This window comes from Bos indicus, chromosome 10 (genome assembly GCF_029378745.1).
Source record: "Bos indicus isolate NIAB-ARS_2022 breed Sahiwal x Tharparkar chromosome 10, NIAB-ARS_B.indTharparkar_mat_pri_1.0, whole genome shotgun sequence".
NCBI lineage: Eukaryota > Metazoa > Chordata > Mammalia > Artiodactyla > Bovidae > Bos > Bos indicus.
Window position 1 is genome coordinate 39,753,366 of NC_091769.1, and position 19,237 is coordinate 39,772,602.

Sequence of the window (19,237 nt, forward strand, 5' to 3'; positions counted from 1 at the left end):
AATGATTAACTCCTATTTTTCCTCCAACTTATCCTATAAGATCTTGGTGAAACTACTTTCAATTTTCAACCTAAACTAATGCTTTCATTTCCCTCATTTTTTCACTCTTTTAGAAGTTAGAAGTTAAAGTACCTGTTTGTATCATTTACAAAAGTCTATTGGGCAATTTGTTTTTTCCAGAAGATTAAATATGAATAAATCATGCTTATTTCTCTCGAGGAGCTTATGATCTATCAGGGGTCAGGGTAACAACAAACATGTGTACCAAACATGTGTACAAAGATGTGGACCAAGTGTTATGAGAATAGAATGAGCAGGGATGATGGGGAAGAAGTTTAGCAGATGTCCTTGAATTGGATTTTGAAGGAAGAAAAGAGTTACCTAGATGATTAAGGGAAGTACTACTTCTACCATATGTTTTAAAAAACATTCATTTACTTAATAAATATTGATGGAGAGGTCACTTAAACATTTACATTTGCAGAGTACCACCTGATGGGAAGAAACATTGTTTCTGCTCTCCCCAAGCATACAGTTCAAGCAGGTTAAAAAAAAAAAAAAAAAGAAAGAGAGCAGGAGAGAGACTGTAAAGAAGCCCTAGATACAACACAGATCAATTTGGAGAAATTCATGCAGAATTGGAATAAACGAGGGAGCCTCCCCAAAGAGAAGCCAGGGGATCATGCATCCCTGAGGTCTTTATGTTATTAGTTTTAGAGAATGATCTTTACCCCCAGAAACTTGGGGCTAAAGAGACAACAAGAAAAGTAGTTAGCAGACTAATTCGGTACAATACACAAGAAGCAATGTAGAGACTTTCCTGGTGGTCCAGTGGCTGAGACTATATGCTCCCAATGCAGGGGGCTGGGGTTTGATCCTTGGTCAGGGAACTAGACCCCACATGCCACAGCTCAGAGCCTGCAGACAGAAACGAAGTTCAAAGTTTCCTGTGTCGCAACTAAGACCCAGTGCAGCCAAATAAATAAATAAGGTATTTTCAAAAAGAAGTGATGGAGAGTCAAACTGAACACTCCATACCAAAATACATTTAAAAAGGCTGAAGAATGACTTCTTGATCTCTGATCTCACCAGCTCTCTATATCCCTGATCAGTATTTCTTTTCATTTACCACTTTTTAAAAATGGCTTATTCTTCAAAATGCAACATTTGCATTTATTTTAAACAGAAAACAAACTATTAGGAAGACAAATTTTGCATCTATTTGCTGGTTTTTGCAACAAAGAATGAATCAGAAGCAGTTTTAATTGTTTTTATCCCAACTCAGTGGAAGAGACATGAGTATCTTTTTCAAGGCTAATCCCCCACTAGATTTTTAAATTCCCATCTCTTTAAGAAACTTGCTTCATGCTGCTTTATGTATCTCTAAACCTACCTTTTCTATTAACTTCTTTTCCTCTTATTTACAATCCCACCTCGTACAATCCACCTCACTCTGCTGTATCACTTCTGCCTCCGTCTCAGGATTAATGAGAATAGATTTCATTAATGAACTCCTTTTCCTTACTTCCTATTTGTTTCATAGTGAAAGTAGCTTTCTAGAGACACAACTGTATTGAACCATTGTTATTAAGTTCAATGACTATATTCATAAGTGTCTTTTGTATTTTTATATTTAAATTCCTGGTATGTTTTGATGTTTATATTTCACATTCTTATTTTCAGAAATAAATGAAGTATATATTTTACTGATTTTTAATAAGTTTTTGTCATATCCAGTGAACTCATATGAGGTTCAATTTCTTTGCAAGAAAGTTAGAAATTTAGCTGATTAATCAAGAATCAAATTGCTTACTTGTGGTTTAGGACTGCTGAAATAATCTTCAGATCAGATCAGATCAGATCAGTTGCTCAGTTGTGTCTGACTCTTTGCGACCCCATGAATCCCAGCACGCCAGGCCTCCCTGTCCATCACCAACTCCCGGAGTTCACCCAGACTCACGTCCATCGAGTCAGTGATGCCATCCAGCCATCTCATCCTCTGGCGTCCCCTTCTCCTCCTGCCCCCAATCCCTCCCAGCATCAGAGTCTTTTCCAATGAGTCAACTCTTCACATGAGGTGGCCAAAGTACTGGAGTTTCAGCTTTAGCATCATCCTTCCAAAGAACACCCAGGGCTGATCTCCTTCAGAATGGACTGGTTGGATCTCCTTGCACTCCAAGGGACTCTCAAGAGTCTTCTCCAACACCACAGATCAAAAGCACCAATTCTTCGGCACTCAGCCTTCTTCACAGTCCAACTCTCACATCCATACATGACCACAGGAAAAACCATAGCCTTGACTAGACGAACCTTTGTTGGCAAAGTAATGTCTCTGCTTTTGAACATGCTATCTAGGTTGGTCATAACTTTCCTTCCAAGGAGTAAGCGTCTTTTAATTTCATGGCTGAAATCACCATCTGTAGTGATTTTGGAGCCCAGAAAAATAAAGTCTGACACTGTTTCCACTGTTTCCCCATCTATTTCCCATGAAGTGGTGGGACTGGCTGCCATGATCTTCATTTTCTGAATGTTGAGCTTTAAGCCAACTTTTTCACTCTCCACTTTCACTTTCATCAAGAGGCTTTTGAGTTCCTCTTCACTTTCTGCCATAAGGGTGGTGTCATCTGCATATCTGAGGTTATTGCTATTTCTCCAGGCAATCTTGATTTCAACTTGTGTTTCTCCCAGTCCAGCGTTTCTCATGATGTACTCTGCATATAAGTTAAATAAACAGGGTGACAATATACAGCCTTGACGAACTCCTTTTCCTATTTGGAACCAGTCTGTTGTGCCATGTCCAGTTCTAACTGTTGCTTCCTGACCTGCATACAAATTTCTCAAGAGGCAGATCAGGTGGTCTGGTATTCCCATCTCTTTCAGAATTTTCCACAGTTTATTGTGATCCACACAGTCAAAGGCTTTGGCATAGTCAATAAAGCAGAAATAGATGTTTTTCTGGTACTCTCTTGCTTTTTCCATGATCCAGCAGATGTTGGCAATTTGATCTCTGGTTCCTCTGCCTTTTCTAAAACCAGCTTGAACATCAGGAAGTTCACAGTTCACATACTGCTGAAGCCTGGCTTGGAGAATTTTGAGCATTACTTTACTAGCGTGTGAGATGAGTGCAATTGTGCGGTAGTAATCTTAAGTTATTACAAATAGTCAGATATTGTGTCATGTACCTATGAATCAACAGTTAGTTTAAAGGTGACACATTATAGCTCTCATTTATTTTTTTCTCAAATCAATTTTGATGAAAACTTAACAAGAAACTGTAAAAGTGTGGCAGACAATCTCTAAGATGCCACCCAATGTTTTCAACCTCTTAGGATTAACACTTGTGTATCATTTCCTCCCCTGAATGTGAATTGGGATGATCAACTCAGTTGTAATAAATAGAAAAAGACAGAAGCTATGGGATGTCACTCCAGCAACTAGGTTATAACAAATGTCAGGTGTGTATTTGCTCTCTCTCATGGATCACTTGCTTTGGAGGAAGTCTGCTGCCATGAGACAGTCTTAGAGAGATGTCCATATGGTGAAGAACTGAGAATGGCCTCTGGCCAACAGACAGCAAGAAATCAATATCCTTAGTCTAACACCTGTGAGGGAGTGAGACCTGCCAAAATCCTAAAAGGTGAGCTTAGAAGTGTATCATCCCCAAGTGAAGTCTTTGACTTAGGCTGAAGTCCTACCTGATTGCTTGTCTGCAGCCTCATGAGAGACCCAGAGCTACAAGCACTCAGCTAAGCCATACGTATACTCCTGACCCACAGAAAATGTGAGATCATCAATCTTTATTGCTTTAAGTCACGAAACATGGGAGAATCTTATCATGCAGCAATAATAGATAAGTAATATAACATATTTGACTTCATTTCAAAAAGGAAACTAATAAATAATGAATAACTGAGCATCCATTTTTGTAGTATTTAAAAATTTGTGACTCTTTTCAATGATATACTGTCCATTAGCGCCAACCAAAAGAGCAAAGATTACTCATGGTTACTCAAGAAGTAATAATCCCAAGTATGTGATTAGAAATCCAGGACAAACCATTTTGAATCTTGTTTTCCAAAAGAACGGATAAAACTGAGACTAGTTTGTAAAACCAGTGATGATAAATGCCCACCCCCACCCTCCACCCCAAGTTAACAGATGAATGAACATCTTATAATATTATTTGCAAAGAGGGAAGGTTTTAGATACAGGCAGTATCTTTCTAATGAGGTAACTCATCTAACTGTCATTGACTGAGTAGTCAATGTCTGCGACAGGTATTTTTGCCTAGATTTTAGCAGCTCAATTGTTCCTGCTGAGAGGGGACCCTAGTGATATACCTAATACCTGCAAACTTTGGGTCTCTGAGGAAGCAGAGAAATGGCACAGGTATCAAAATAGTAGATTTTTGAGAACACGGAAAAAATGGAGAACTGCCTTTTCTTTGAAATAATCAGAACAAAACTGCAGAACAAGTTGGCATTCATTGACAATAAAGTGCATAAGAATAACAGTGGTGAAGTTAAAAGTATACTGAAATTATCTTGAAACTCAGCATAAATATGCAAAACATTTGAGAGGGAATCGAAGGAAGCCAGCCTCACAAATAAGGTAAATGCATAGCTTGCTCAATTAAAGTAATTCAAAATATTCATCTTGAAATTATTTTTTGAAAACCATTTTAAAATATGCCTGTTTCAAGGTATACTGGAAGAAAAGAAAAAAAAAAGTCCATGAAATATAGTCAAAATAGAGTATGTGAAATCATACCTGATTAAAGAGAAGAATTAGAGTTAAGCTAATCCTATACTGGTAATAAAACAGTAATCTCACAATAAATAATATGGTCTGGCAATTGTGTTGAGATTTATTCCCTTTCATAGTTTAGGCTGCAGTGAACCCATGACTATTCTCATAGCTTTTTAATTGCTTTTCCAGTCTGTATCCTGTTTTTCAATAATTTTACCTATGCTTACGAGATTTACTTCCTCAAATCATAGATGTCACTATACATGTTGTCTGTAGAAACTCTGTAGTAAGTTTTCCCTGACTACAAAACAGCTTAGCTTTCAGGATATTCCAACAGTCTCCTTGCAGGTGAAGCAGGCAGGCTACATGTCCAGCTTCCCAGATTAGTATTATGGCTTCACTACACATGGGTTCAATTCCTAAGTCGAGAAGATCCCCTAGAGGAGGCTAGGACAACCCACTCCAGTATTCCTGCCCGAAGAATCCCATGGACAGGAATCTGGTGTGCTACAGTCTGTTGGGTGCAAAGAGTTGGACATGACTAAGTGCAAACACACACTTTTCAGTTATGATATGATCGGCATGGTAACTAATGTTCTCGGTATTTTAATTTCATTATCTATAAAACAGGATAACATTTTTAATGAGTCTAAATGTCTATTGTAAAGATTAAGAGAAATAATCTATCACATGTTAGGAATAGTGTCCTGGTCCATCATGAGTATTTCATAAATATTAGCTATTATTTTATGATTGCTAATATTGCTCCTCTTTGAAATTCAAAGTAACCTAACATTATGAGTGTCTACCATCTGAAGATTTCATGTACATTATCTTATTTAACTTGAATTACAACAGTCTTTTTAAAAAAAAATTCATACTTAATTTTTTAAAGATATTTTTGATGTGATCATTTTTTAAAGTCTTATTGAACTTGTTAAAATATTGCTTCTGTTTTTTTATGTTCTGCTTTTTTGGCTGCTAGATATGTGGGATTACTAATTCCCTGACCAAGGATGGAACACATACCAACTGCATTTGGAAGGCACAGTCTTAACCACTGGACTGCCAGGGGAGCTCTGAAACTACAAATTTCTGAAATAGGAATCACTATTCATATTTTAAAGATGAGGAGACCTAGATCCAGATATTTTAAGTGAATTCTGTACATTCTTACAAAGACTGAGTGCTACAACCAAATTCCCACATAGATTTCCTGACTTCATGTTGAGGGCATATTTTTTTTTTTCACTGCACAGGAGTTTCCTTTTTTGAGTTTGTCACCAACTACTCCATTGTAAAGAATACTGGTTAATAATTTTGGCTATGAATTTGAAACCAGCATAAACAATTTTGTAATTCATACAAATTCACAAAGGTTAAACTTTCTTAAACTGTAAAAGATGGAGAGTGATGCTCATCTTTACAAACTTATTAAAAGGATTACTTCACTTAAATAAGTATAATAGCTGGTAATCTGTGCACAAATTTATTAATTTATAGGAAAATGTTTATATTTTTAGGGGCTTCCTTGGTGGCTCAGTGATAAAATATCCACCTGCAATACAGGAGACATAGGTTCCATCCCTGGGCTGGGAAGATCCCCTGGTGAGGGAAATGGCAACCCACCAGTATTATTGCCTGGGAAATTCCAAGGACAGAGGAGCCTGGAGGGCTACAGTCTATAGTGTCTCAACGAGTTGACCACGACCTAGTGACTAAAGAAAAACAACAAATTTTCAGTTTTAGATTTGTTAAATTTATATTAAGACAATTAATATTTCTCACATCCACATTTTGTTTTTTCATTACCAGACCCTAATCTTCCCTGCAAAGTCAAGTGGGCCTTAGGAAGCATCACTACGAACAAAGCTAGGGGAGGTGATGGAATTCCAGTGGAGCTATTTCAAATCCTAAAAGATGATGCTGTGAAAGTGCTGCACTCAATATGCCAGAAAATTTGGAAAAAGCAGTGGCCACAGGACTGGAAAAGATCAGTTTTCGTTTCAATCCCAAAGAAAGGCAATGCCAAAGAATGTTCAAACTACCGCACAATTGCATTCATTTTACACGCTAACAAAGTAATGCTCAAAATTCTACAAGCCAGGCTTCAACAGTACATGAATCAAAAACTTCCAGATGTTCAAGCTGGATTTAGAGAAGGCAGAGGAATAAGAGATGAAATTGCCAATATCTGTTGGATCACAAAATAAAGCAAGATAATTTGAGAAAAACATCTATTTCTGCTTCATTAACTATGCTAAAGACTTTGTGTGTATCACAACAAACTGTGGAAAATTCTTAAAGAGATGGGAATACCAGAACACCTTACTTGCCTCCTGAGAAAACTGTATGCAGATCAAGAAGCAACAGTTAGAACCGGACATGGGACAACGGACTGGTTCCAAATTGGGAAAGGAATACATAATGGCTGCATATTGTCACCCAGCTTATTTAAGTTATATGCAGATTACATCATGAAAAATGCCGGGCTGGATGAAGCACAAGCTGGAATCAAGATTGCCGGGAGAGATATCAATAACCTCAAATGTGCAGATGAGACCACCCTAATTGCAGAAAGCAAAGAGGAACTAAAGAGCCACTTGATGAAAGTGAAAGAGGAGAGTGAAAAAGCTGGCTTAAAACTCAATATTCAAAAAATGAAGATCATGGCATCTGGTCTCATCACTTATTGGCAAATAGATGGGGAAACAATGGAAACAGTGTCAGACTTTATTTTCTTGGGCTCCAAAATCACTGCAGATGGTGGATTGCAGCCATGGAATCAAAACACACTTGCTTCTTGGAAGAAAAGCTATGACAACACCAGACAGCATATTAAAAAGCAGAGACATCACTTTGCCTCAAAGGTCCATATAGTCAAAGCCATGGTTTTGCCACTAGTCATGTATGGATGTGAGAGTCAGACCATAAAGAAACCTGAGTGCCAGAAAATTGATGTTTTTGAATTGTGGTGTTGGAGAAGATTCTTCAAAGTCCCTTGGACTGCAAGGAGATCAAACCAGTCAATCCTAAAGGAAATCAGTCCTGAATATTCATTCGAAGGACTGATGCTGAAGCTGAACTCCAATACTTTGGCAACCTCATGCAAAAAGTCAACTCATTAGAAAAGCCCCTGATGCTAGGAAAGACTGAAGGCAGGAAGAGAAGGGGACGACAGAGGATGAGATGGTTAGATGGCATCACCAACTCGATGGACATGAGTTTCAGCAAGCTCTGGGAGATGGTGAAGAACAGGGAAGCCTGGTGCCCTTCTCTTCATGGGGTCGCAAAGAGTTGGACATGACCGAGCGGCTGAACAAAAACAATCTTCCCTATGCTTATCTCTGTCTATTGAAAATGCACCCTTCCTTCATAGAGAAACGTTTCCCTTTGTCCCAAGGCACTGCCTTATCCTCCAAATAGATAAAGATCCACAGTCCTGTGCCAAGCTCTGTAGAGCTAGATATGCTTCACCATTCAGAATTTTATCTTATTTTATAGTTAAGAGTGTGTCTTATGTAATATATAATCTGTTTTAGTTCTTAAAGTTTAGTTCTTTAGTTCTTAAGAACTAAAACAGAATCCCACAATTAAACACAATAATATTTTTGCTGAAAATAGTATATATGTTCATATTCGTTTGGATAAATAAAGACTATACATGGGTTTATATCAGTTCAGGTCTTATATTCTAACATAGGCAGATCAGGCTAGAAAGTGGTTGCCAAATAATTAAATTTAAAACAGTTTGTGTTCAGTTGGTTTGATTTTATAATTACACATAAAGAACTGTAGATCTGTATGAACTCCTTCTGTCCTCTACCTCCCTACTCTTAACAAGTTTATTAGGTTCTTTCTTGAGGTTATGTGGTATTCTGCCTAGCATGATTGTGTAATTACTCATCTTAGCCTCTGTTACTCTTAGGATCTTTAAGGGAAGGGAGTGTGTCTTCAACTTTGTATGTTTTTCAGGATCAAGGATATTCTTAAATCCTACTAGGTATGTTAGGCACACTTTACAAACAAGAAGCTATCACACCAATATTTCAAATGTGTACATATTGCTAAAAGCACTTGTCTTCCAAATGTGACAATATTGCTTTTCATGGTCATTAATATACATTGAGTCATTATCCAAGCACATTTCTTTGGAAAGAAACAGTGTAAATTATGCTGGTATTGAGTCCCAAGAAGATCTCATGAAGAACTTAACCTAATTTAGGTCGGCCTAAATTAGGATTCCAGAGGACAGAGGTAATGCCCCCAAATTTCAAATTCTAATCTAAATTTGGGAAATCAGAACATGATGGGCTAACATTCTTTGCATCTCATTGTCAATGTGCAGTTGAGCCATTAAAAATTTAATGATGATATTCTTTGACTAAAATTGACTTCATCTTATGTGTTTGTGAACCTTTTTGTTCCAAATTATGATTTACTTTAGAAGAAACAGTAATTTTTGCCATCTCACCTATATGTTGTCCATACATGTGATAAAAGAAGCTGAAACAATACGCAGTGTTTGTGGGTCCATAAGGGTTTTTGGGAGCTATGCTGAAAACAGGGCTGAGAAGTCGAGCCTTTTCTCCTTCCAGTCTGGGTCGAGATGTCTCAATGTACATATAAAAACCTTTGAAAAGACAAAATGTGTAGACAAATTATTAGTAGGTGACATGAAATTTAAAATCACTGAGAGGTTAGAATTTTCATATATATTAATAGTAAAATTGATAGGGGAGTCTGCATCTTATTTATAAAATCGATATATGCAAACATAATATAAAAATAAATAATATACATAATTAAAAATAAAAATTTAAAAATGTATAAAAATGAGGCAAAACTGGAATTTTTAACTTGAATTGTCAAAAAAATTCCTAATCTCTTTATACAGGTCAGTAAGTTCTCGGTGAAAATTAATGATTACAAACTTTGGAAATAACTGAATACTTGATATGGTACATAAAAAATTTCATGTTTTATTCCAAAATATTTAAATCTATAGCTAAACATTCTCTTGCATTTCACATTTAGCATAATAGCATTTTTAAAAGTCCAGGCTAGAGTATGATTGATATGAACACACCATTTCATACCCTCATACCTTCTTTGGAGCCACTCCGATCAGCATTAGGTCCAGTGTTTGGAGTATATTTTGTATTTCTTGTTGCAGTACTTTGTTTTGTCCAGTCAAAATTATCTGTATCATCTTGGGTGAACAAACAAATGTTACCATCTTCAAATCCACAGTGAAATTCTCCTGTTGGCAAATTTTAATTACAATAAGTTAAATTAATACAAACATTGCAATAGTCTTCTAAGAAAAATTTAAAACATACAGCAATAATAATGCAAGGTTGCAATAATGGCACCATAGCCAAAATAATGTGCAGTATGACAACTAAACCTAAAGCTACTTCAATTTTAATGGAAATGAAAAATAATCTTGATATGTAAATCAGCCTCTTATTTAACAATTTAAACCCAAACCATTTTCCTCTGAAATATCCAACTAATTGAAAATAAAGAATGTGCTGCCTGATTGAATTATGGCTGAAGAATTTCCCAACTTTCCTTCTTCAAGTATAGGAACAATCCAAACAGAACAATTAGAAAACAGTCTTAAATTACCTGATGGTACTTTAGCTATCTACCTTCAGCCTACAGTATTTCATACCACATCTGCAGATGCTGTCACGCATACTCATTTGCACAAATGGAGGCTTACTTAAGGAAAGATAATGGCAAATTATTTTTAAAAAGTAGTTATCTTTAATACTTTATTTGAATGTGGATTTGCCAGATGCTTACAACTCACTAGAAATAAAGTAATGAAAGTTGCTCAGTCGTGCCCGATTCTTTGCCCGTAGACTGTCTGTGGAATTCTCTAGGCCAGAATACTCCAGGGGATCTTCCCAACCCAGAGATTGAACCCAGGTCTCCCACATTGCAGGCAGATTCTTTACAAGCTGAGCCACAAGGGAAGCGGCTTGGACAATAAAGCATCTGCCTGCAATGCGGGAGACCCCGGTTCCATCCCTGGCTTGGGAAGATCCCTTGGAGAAGGAAATGACAACCCACTCCAGTACTCTTGCCTAGAAAATTCCATGGACAGAGGAGCCTTGTAAGCTGCAATCCATGGGGTCGCAAAAGTTGGACATGACTGAGCAGCTTTACTTCAAAGTAATGAAAAGATTTTATGAAGAACCTATGGAAGAACTGGGATTTCTTGGATGCCAGCCACATGCTGAGCTCAGACCAAACAAGAAGTTCAGAGAATGGTAGTAATGTTTCTAGGTATTAAAGGGTTTTCTTACTGGAATGGGCCCTGCTTGAAACACAGGAGTAACTAATATCTTTAACTGAAAAAAATAAAGAAAGCTTGCATTATTTCATTCAATCTTTAAGAACTCTATAAAAATACAGAAATACTAACTCATGAGGTTCACAGAAAAGAAAGTTTTGGCTAATGTCAGCTAGTAAATAATGAAGTAAAAACTGAGTACAGATTCCCTTCAATTCACAAAGTTATAGACATCTAAATAATAAAGACTCCCACATTTTCCCCCTGCAATAGGTTAAATTTATGAGATATTCTTGGGAGTGGAGCCCTTGAAGTTGGAACCATGCTCCTGAATTAATCTGTGTCTCTACACACTAACAATGAACTGCCAGAAAAGGGAATTAATAAAATTATCTCATTTTCAGTAGCATCAAAAATAATAAAATACTTAAGAATAAACTTAGCAAAATATATGAAAGATTTATGTATTGAAAACTACAACATACTGATGACAGAAATTACAGAGGACACAAATAAATGGAAAGACATCTTACATTCTTGGATTGGAAGAATTAGTACAGTTAAAATATCTTTTCTACCCAAGGTGATCTTTAGAGTCAATGCATCCTCTCTGAAAATACCTGTGGCATTTTTTTTTTAAAACAGAAATAGAAAAAAAAAGTTCCTAAAACTCTTATGGAACCACAGAAAACATGTATACTATTGGTTGGAATATATATTGGTACAGCTATTATGAAAAACAGAATGAAGTTTCCTTAAAAAAAATCTAAAGACAGAACCACCATATTATCCAGTAATATCTCTTAAGAACATACATCCAAAGAAAATGAAATGAATACCTCAAAGCGATATGTGCTTTCCATGTCCATTGCAGTATTATTTGAAAAATAATATTATTTGGAAATCAAATATTATTTGAAAAATAGTATTATTTGAAAGTTGTTCAGTCATCTCCGACTCTCTGCGACCCCATGGACTCATACAGTCCTAACCCAAGTTTCCATTAATGGATGAATGAGTAAAGAAGTTATGGCAGATATATGCAATAGGATATCATTTAGCCTTGAAAATGATTATTCTGCCATTTGCAATAACATGGATGAACCTGGAGGACAATATGGTTCTCTTGACAACAAATGATATTCGGTTTTAGTTAAAAATGTCCATCAAAATATTTTTTTTAAAAGAGCCTTCTGAATAGAAAGACCTCCTCAATTCAATTTAAAACATAAGTTTTTTGAGGCTAATGAAGAACAAGACTGTGACAAAATTTCATGAATTTACTCTATATAAATATTTTGGAAGAGGATATTAGGATAAATAAGTTGATTTAAAGACTATATAAGTCAATAAAATGCATAAGGGCATTTAAGAGTAACTTGATTTATTGCCAATATATGAGGTCTCATATCACAATTATTATCATATTAAATGTAATATATAGTTAAATATATTCTTGAAATCATTTTATTATATTAAACAGAATTTCAAATAAACTATAATTTTATATGGAAGCCAACATAAATTCAAACCATTTAGAAATTTTATTATCAAATGATCTTTTTTGGAAGAAACATTGCTAAATTAGTAGTTTGAGTTGATGCATAAGTCACTTATCAATTATAAATAATATATAAGAAGAAAGATTTGGTAACATTTTATTCATTTTAAGAAATAACTTAGAATTATAATAGAAATACTTAATGTTTGTATTGTTGCTGTTGTTCATTCATTAAGTCATGTCTGGCTCTTTGCGACCCCATTAACTGCAACATTCCAGGCTTCCCTGTCCTTCACCATCTCTCCGAGTTTGCTCAAACTCATGTCCATTGAGTAGGTAATGCCGTCCAACCATCTCATTCTCTGCTGTTCCTTTCTCCTTCTGCCTTCAGTCTTTCAAAACATCAGGGTCTTTTCCAAAGAGTCATTTCTTCCCATAAGGTAGCCAAAGTCCTAGACCTTCAGCTTCAAGAAGAAAGCATCTTTTCTTTTCATTACTGCAGTCACCATCCACAGTGATTTTGGAGCCCAAGGAGATAAAATCTTTCACTGCTTCCACTTTTTCCCCATCTGTTTGCCATGAAGTAATGGGACTGGATGCCATGACTTTCATTTATTGAATGTCGAGTTTTAAATTTTAAGCTAACTTTCTCACTCTCATCTTTTACTCCATTAGGGGGTTCTTTAGCTCCTCTTTGCTTTCCACCATTACATGGTATCATATGCATACCTGAGGTTATTGATATTTCTCTCTCACAATCCCAGCTTGTGAGTCATCCAGCCTGGCATTTCGCATGTATTCTGCATATAAGTTAAGATAAGCAATGTGACAATACACAGACTTGACATACTCCTTTCCCAATTTTGAACCCAATTTTGAAGTCTGCTGTTCCATGTCCAGTTCTAACTGTTGCTTCTTGTCCTACATACAGGTTTTTCAGGAGCCGGTTAAAATGGTCTATTTCCATCTCTTTAAGAATTTTCCACAGTTTGTTGTGATCCACACAGTCAAAGGTTTTAGTGTAGTAAAAAAAACAGAAGTAGATGTTTTTATGAAATTCCCTTGCTTAATTCTATGATCCAGCAGATGTTGAAAATTTGATCTGTTTCCTCTGCCTTTTCTAAATCCAGTTTGTACATCTGGAAGTTCTTGGTTCATGTACTGTTGAAGCCTAGCTTGAAGGATTTTGAGCATTATTTTTCTAGCAAGTGAAATGACTGCAATTTTATGGTAGTTTGAACATTCTTTGGCATTGCCCTTGTTAGGGATTTGAATGAAAACTGACATCTCTAGTCCTGTGGCTACTGCTGAATTTCCAAATGTGCCGGCATATTGAGTGCAGCACTTTTACAACATCATCTTTTAGGATTTTAAATAGTTCAGCTGGAATTTCATCACCTTAATTAGCTTTGTCTGTGGTACTGCTTCCTATGGCCCATTTGACTTCACCCTCCAGGATGTCTGGCTCTAGGTGAGTGATCACACCATCGTGGTTATCTGGGTCATTAAGACCTTTTTTGTGTACAGTTCTGTGTATTCTTGCCACCTCTTTTCAGTTTCTTCTGGTTCTGTTAGGTCCATAACATTTCTTTCCTTTATTGTGCCCATCCTTGCATGAAATGTTCCCTTGATATCTGTAATTTTCTTGAAGAAATCTCCAGTCATTCCCTTTTCATTGTTTTCCTCTATTTCTTTGCATTGCTCATTGAAGAAGTCTTTCTTATCTCTCCTTGCTATTCTCTGACATTCTGCATTCAGCTGGGTATATCTTTCCCTTTCTCCTTTGCCTTTTGCCTCTCTTTTCTCAGCTATTTGTAAGGCCTCATAATTTGTAAGGCAAGACAATCACCTTGCCTTTTTGCATTTATTTTTCTAGGGGTTGGTTTTAGTCACCTACTCCTGTAACATGTTACAAACCTCTGTTCATAGTTCTTCAGGCACTCTGTCTATTATTAGATCTAAGCCCTTGAATCTATTTGTTACCTCCACTGTATAATCATAAGGGATTTGATTTAGGTCATACCTGACAGGCTTAGTGGTTTTCCTTACTTTCTTCAATTTAAGCCTGAACTTTGCAATGAGGAGGTGATGATCTGAGCCACAGGGAACTCCAGGTCTTATTCTATCTCACTATATAGAGCTTCTCCATTTTTGGCTGCAAGAATATAATCAATTTGATTTTGGTATTGACCATCTGGGGATGTCCATGTGTAGAGTTATCTCTTTTGTTGTTGAACGAGGGTGTTTACTATGATCAGTATGTTCTTTGCAAAACTCTGTTAGCCTTTGTCCTGCATAATGGTTTTAATTACAGTGTTTTCTCAGATTTTTTTTTTCCTTGAACTGCTTCATTTTCACTTCAATTTCATTAACAATATCATTACTGGGAAGGTACCTTTTATTAAACTGTGGAGAATAAATACTAAGTAAGTTGTAGCTAATTAATAGCAAAATAATAGTAACATAAAACAAGTTTGGCAGGGGCTGAGGTACAAGGAAGCTGAACTACAAAGCAACACAAACAAATTTTAGGGGTCATGAAACCTTGTGGTGATGCTTACATGACTGTTTAAACTGGTCAACTCTTTTTTCATAAGTGTACACAAAATATGGTAAATTTTATCATGTGTAGGTTATACCTTGAAAATAAATGACAAAATTTAAAATATTGTAGCATTTAAGGAAAGTAGGTAAAAGTAGTCTTAGGGAATGAAAAATTAACTTTCCCTAGCAAAAATCTAAAATAAAACATGACCTTCTTGTATACATTGGCCTATTTTCTTTTCTTACTGAATAATGCATAGCTAGTGTATTAAGAACATGAATCTATAATGAATGACTTTGATAAAGTACTGTTATCTGTGTTTGGGATCTGGAGGTAGTAATGAAGGTTAAAAAAAATCAATTAATAAGAAAAAATGCATTTGACTGTCAAAAATACAAAAATAATTACTTCCTTTTGATAACTTAGAGAAATCATTAGGTAATATTTACTCATTTCTTTTTTCTAAACAACTCTCATATTCTACCATATTGACTATCATTAAAAAAATTCAAAAGGTACACAGCCAATGGAAATTTTGGTATAGAATGTTATGTTGCAAATTACTTTAAAAATAGAAAATCCAATGCATCATTTGGATTTCCATTTTACACATGTGAAGTCCTTGCTCAGGAAGAGAAGTTAATACCTGCGATCTGAAGGACACAAGTTTTAAAGGAGACATTCAAATTCTAATAAATATTGTCCATATTTAGGGCACATTTCTGGCTTAAATAATTTTGAACATTGTGCACCAGACAAATGGAGCTTTGTTCAGTTATTATGTGTGTGAACATGATCTCCTTTTCAATGACAGGCGAGCCTTTCTTCACCTTCTTTACCTGAGGGATCTTTATTAAACTTTCAGGATCCAGCTTTGATATTATCTCTTCTGTAAGATTTTCTCAGCTGCCATAAAATAATGGTGCTCATTATATTGGACTGCAGTAATCAGTTAACAATCACTTCCTGTCTATAAATATGTATGCATTTTGTTCAGTAGATAGACTGTTCAAAATTCTTGCCTTGAATTGAAATACTTGTCAACTTTCCCCTGTATTTACTTTTAATCTTTCTGTGATAACTATTTTTAAACATTTCCACTGAAAGTGCAGTCAGAGAACTTACCTTTAAAGGAACCATAGTCAATATAGTAATTAATTAGCAATAGTCCCCTGAGTAGAAGCCAGGGAGAATTTTATTTACGCCATTAATTCATCTTGAAACTGTCATGTATTTGTTCTTTTAACAAATGATCACTGAACACCTGCTAAACATGAGATGCCATTATAGATACAAAGATAGTGAAACAGAGAGAGAAACTAGAAATGGATTTAGTTCTTAAGTATCTTACAGTTTACTGGAGGATATGAGAAAATAAAAAATAACTTCCACATAGATGAAGATAAACTGTAATTGAAAATCAAAATGAGGGAGTAATTAGTGGAGGAAGAAGCATTTGTGCTAAACATTATAAGAAAAATGAACCTCAAAGAGCTGATAAGAATAGCTGCATTAAAAGGTCATTGGGGTGATTAAATGAACTTTTATGCATTGAAGCAAGATGTGAACAATAAAGATCTATAAAAATATTAAGTATTAGTGTTTGGCTATGCAAAAGCAGAGTAAGAGGATCTTAGGGAGGAAACACAGCAGGAATGGAGGCTATGTAATTTGGTCTTTGTTATATAATCAGTTAAAGGCCAAAACAGAAAAGAGAATACAGTAAAATGAAAAAACAGATCTGGACATTTTCTTCACTAAGGATAGGAAATTGAGAATGTTGAATGGAAAGGAGTAAGAGTACAAAGATGGCTCTTCTTTCTTTGTTAGACCAGAACAATATCTTGCTAGACACAAAATAGGGGACAAAAATCAATTCTTAATTTTAAAATGAAATATTATTAAGAGGATGGTAATCAAATTATTTTTTCTTCATATAAGACTGGAATATGGAATAGTGATTAGTGAAAAATCTTGACTGAACCATTAAAATACCAACTTTCTAAGTGAATATAATATTTCATGAGTTGAATATAGAAATCAAATGGTGAAAAATAAAGAAATAAATAATAGCAATACAAATAATATACAATGCCACAAAAGGAATAAATAAACTACAGTTACACAAATAATAACTGTTAAGCATGTTGGAGAAATGGCTCAATATTTAGGAAAAGTTAATAATCTATATTAAATTATTTGTCTTTATGTCCATAGGCTTTGGAATTCAAAGTTTACAATTAACGCCAGTTTTACTATTTCTAAGACATTCTATGTCAACCCAAATATGAACAATTGATAAATAACCTTTTTATGTTTAGGCATTTTTTATTTGTATAAATTGTCAAATACAGTGTCATTTTTAAAGTGAAAATATACTTACTCAAATGAGGATTAACAGGAGCTACAAGAAAAGCAAAAAATAATGTTAGCATGGCTTAAATATCTTTTATAAATAAAAGTCTAATCAGCATCTCATAAGTGCCTAACTAAAACTTAATGATCTTCCCCACTGTGGCCAGAGAGAATTATATCTGCAATCCATTTTGTTCTAGAAGACTGAATAGAATCTACTTTGGAACTCAGCAATAACAGCCTCAAAGTACCCAAATGATCAATGCTAAATGGCTCAAGGGATTTGATCATTTTCCAAGGTATAGAATAGCTGATTTTTTATGTCTTAATCAGTGCTAAACAAAACCAAGTAATCAAAACTGAGGCTGACAAGCTATACTCTTGATGTTTCAAGAATGAATGCAATTATCTAACAGAGAACACACTTTAGTTTTTTTTGCTATTGTCTACTTCTGTTTGAAATATGTGGTATATATGAAAATAAAGCAATCCTCATATCGTGTCATTGTGTGTGAGACAAAACAAATAGCTACTTTGATGCTGTTTTAATTACTTTCACACACACACAGTTTTCAAATGATAGGTAATGCATTTGCATTTTTACAATATTTATCTCAAGAAGAAATATTTATCTCAAAAAACTAATTGTGTTTACAGTGCCAATTGATTTCTACCTGAAAAGAAATGAATACTGTAAACATTACTGAAGCAAAAACAAAACTATATCTAACCTAAGAGACAAAATGGTATCTGTATATATCGATTAAGCATTTATCACTCTGAGAGAAAATTTCATTCTGGATGAAAGAAAGCATTATTGCAGTCTCCTAAAGAAGCAACAGTTAGAACTGGACATGGAACAACAGACTGGGTCCAAATAGGAAAAGGAGTCCGTCAAGACTATATTGTCACCCTGCTTATTTAACTTATATGCAGAGTACATCATGAGAAACGCTGGGCTAGAAGAAGCACAAGCTGGAATCAAGATTGCTGGGAGAAATATCAATAACATCAGATATGCAGATGACACCACCCTTATGGCAGAAAGTGAAGATGAACTAAAAAGCCTCTTGATGAAAGTGAAAGAGGAGAGTGAAAAGGTTGGCTTAAAGCTCAACATTCAAAAAACGAGGATCATGGCATCTGGTCCCATCACTTTATGGGAAATAGATGGGGAAACAGTGTCAGATTTTATTTGTGGGGGCTCCAAAATCACTGCATATGGTGACTGTAGCCATGAAATTAAAAGATGCTTACTCCTTGGAAGGAAAATTATGACCAACCTAGATAGCATATTCAAAAGCAGAGATATTACTTTGCCAACAAAGGTCTGTCTAGTCAAGGCTATGGTTTTTCCAGTAGTCATGTATGGATGTAAAAGTTGGACTGTGAAGAAAGCTGAGCGCCGAAGAATTGATGCTTTTGAACTGTGGTGTTGGAGAAGACTCTTGAGAGTCGCTTGAATTGCAAGGAGATCCAACCAGTCCATTCTGAAGGAGATCAGCCCTGGGTGTTCTTTTGAAGGAATGATGCTAAAGCTCAAACTCCAGTACTTTGGCCACCTCATGCAAAGAGTTGACTCATTGGAAAAGACTCTGATGCTGGGAGGGATTGGGGGCAGGAGGAGAAGGGGACGCCAGAGGATGAGATGGCTGGATGGCATCACTGACTCGATGGACATGAGTTTGAGTGAACTCTGGGAGTTGGTGATGGACAGGGAGGCCCGGCGTGCTGCAAAACACGGGGTCACAAAGAGTCAGACACGACTGAGTGACTGAAC

At 35.6% G+C, this 19,237-nt stretch overlaps 1 protein-coding gene across 1 annotated transcript in view; it reads right to left on the reverse strand.

The window, feature by feature from the left end:
• Positions 1-19,237, reverse strand: part of MDGA2 (MAM domain containing glycosylphosphatidylinositol anchor 2) — a 917,184-nt gene that overhangs the window by 41,432 nt on the left and 856,515 nt on the right. The window contains exons 12-14 of the mRNA XM_070797384.1: positions 17,486-17,506; positions 9,857-10,012; positions 9,224-9,382 (exon numbers count right to left, since the gene is read on the reverse strand). Coding sequence (XP_070653485.1) covers positions 9,224-9,382; positions 9,857-10,012; positions 17,486-17,506 — 336 coding nt within the window. The remainder of the gene's footprint in view (positions 1-9,223; positions 9,383-9,856; positions 10,013-17,485; positions 17,507-19,237) is intronic.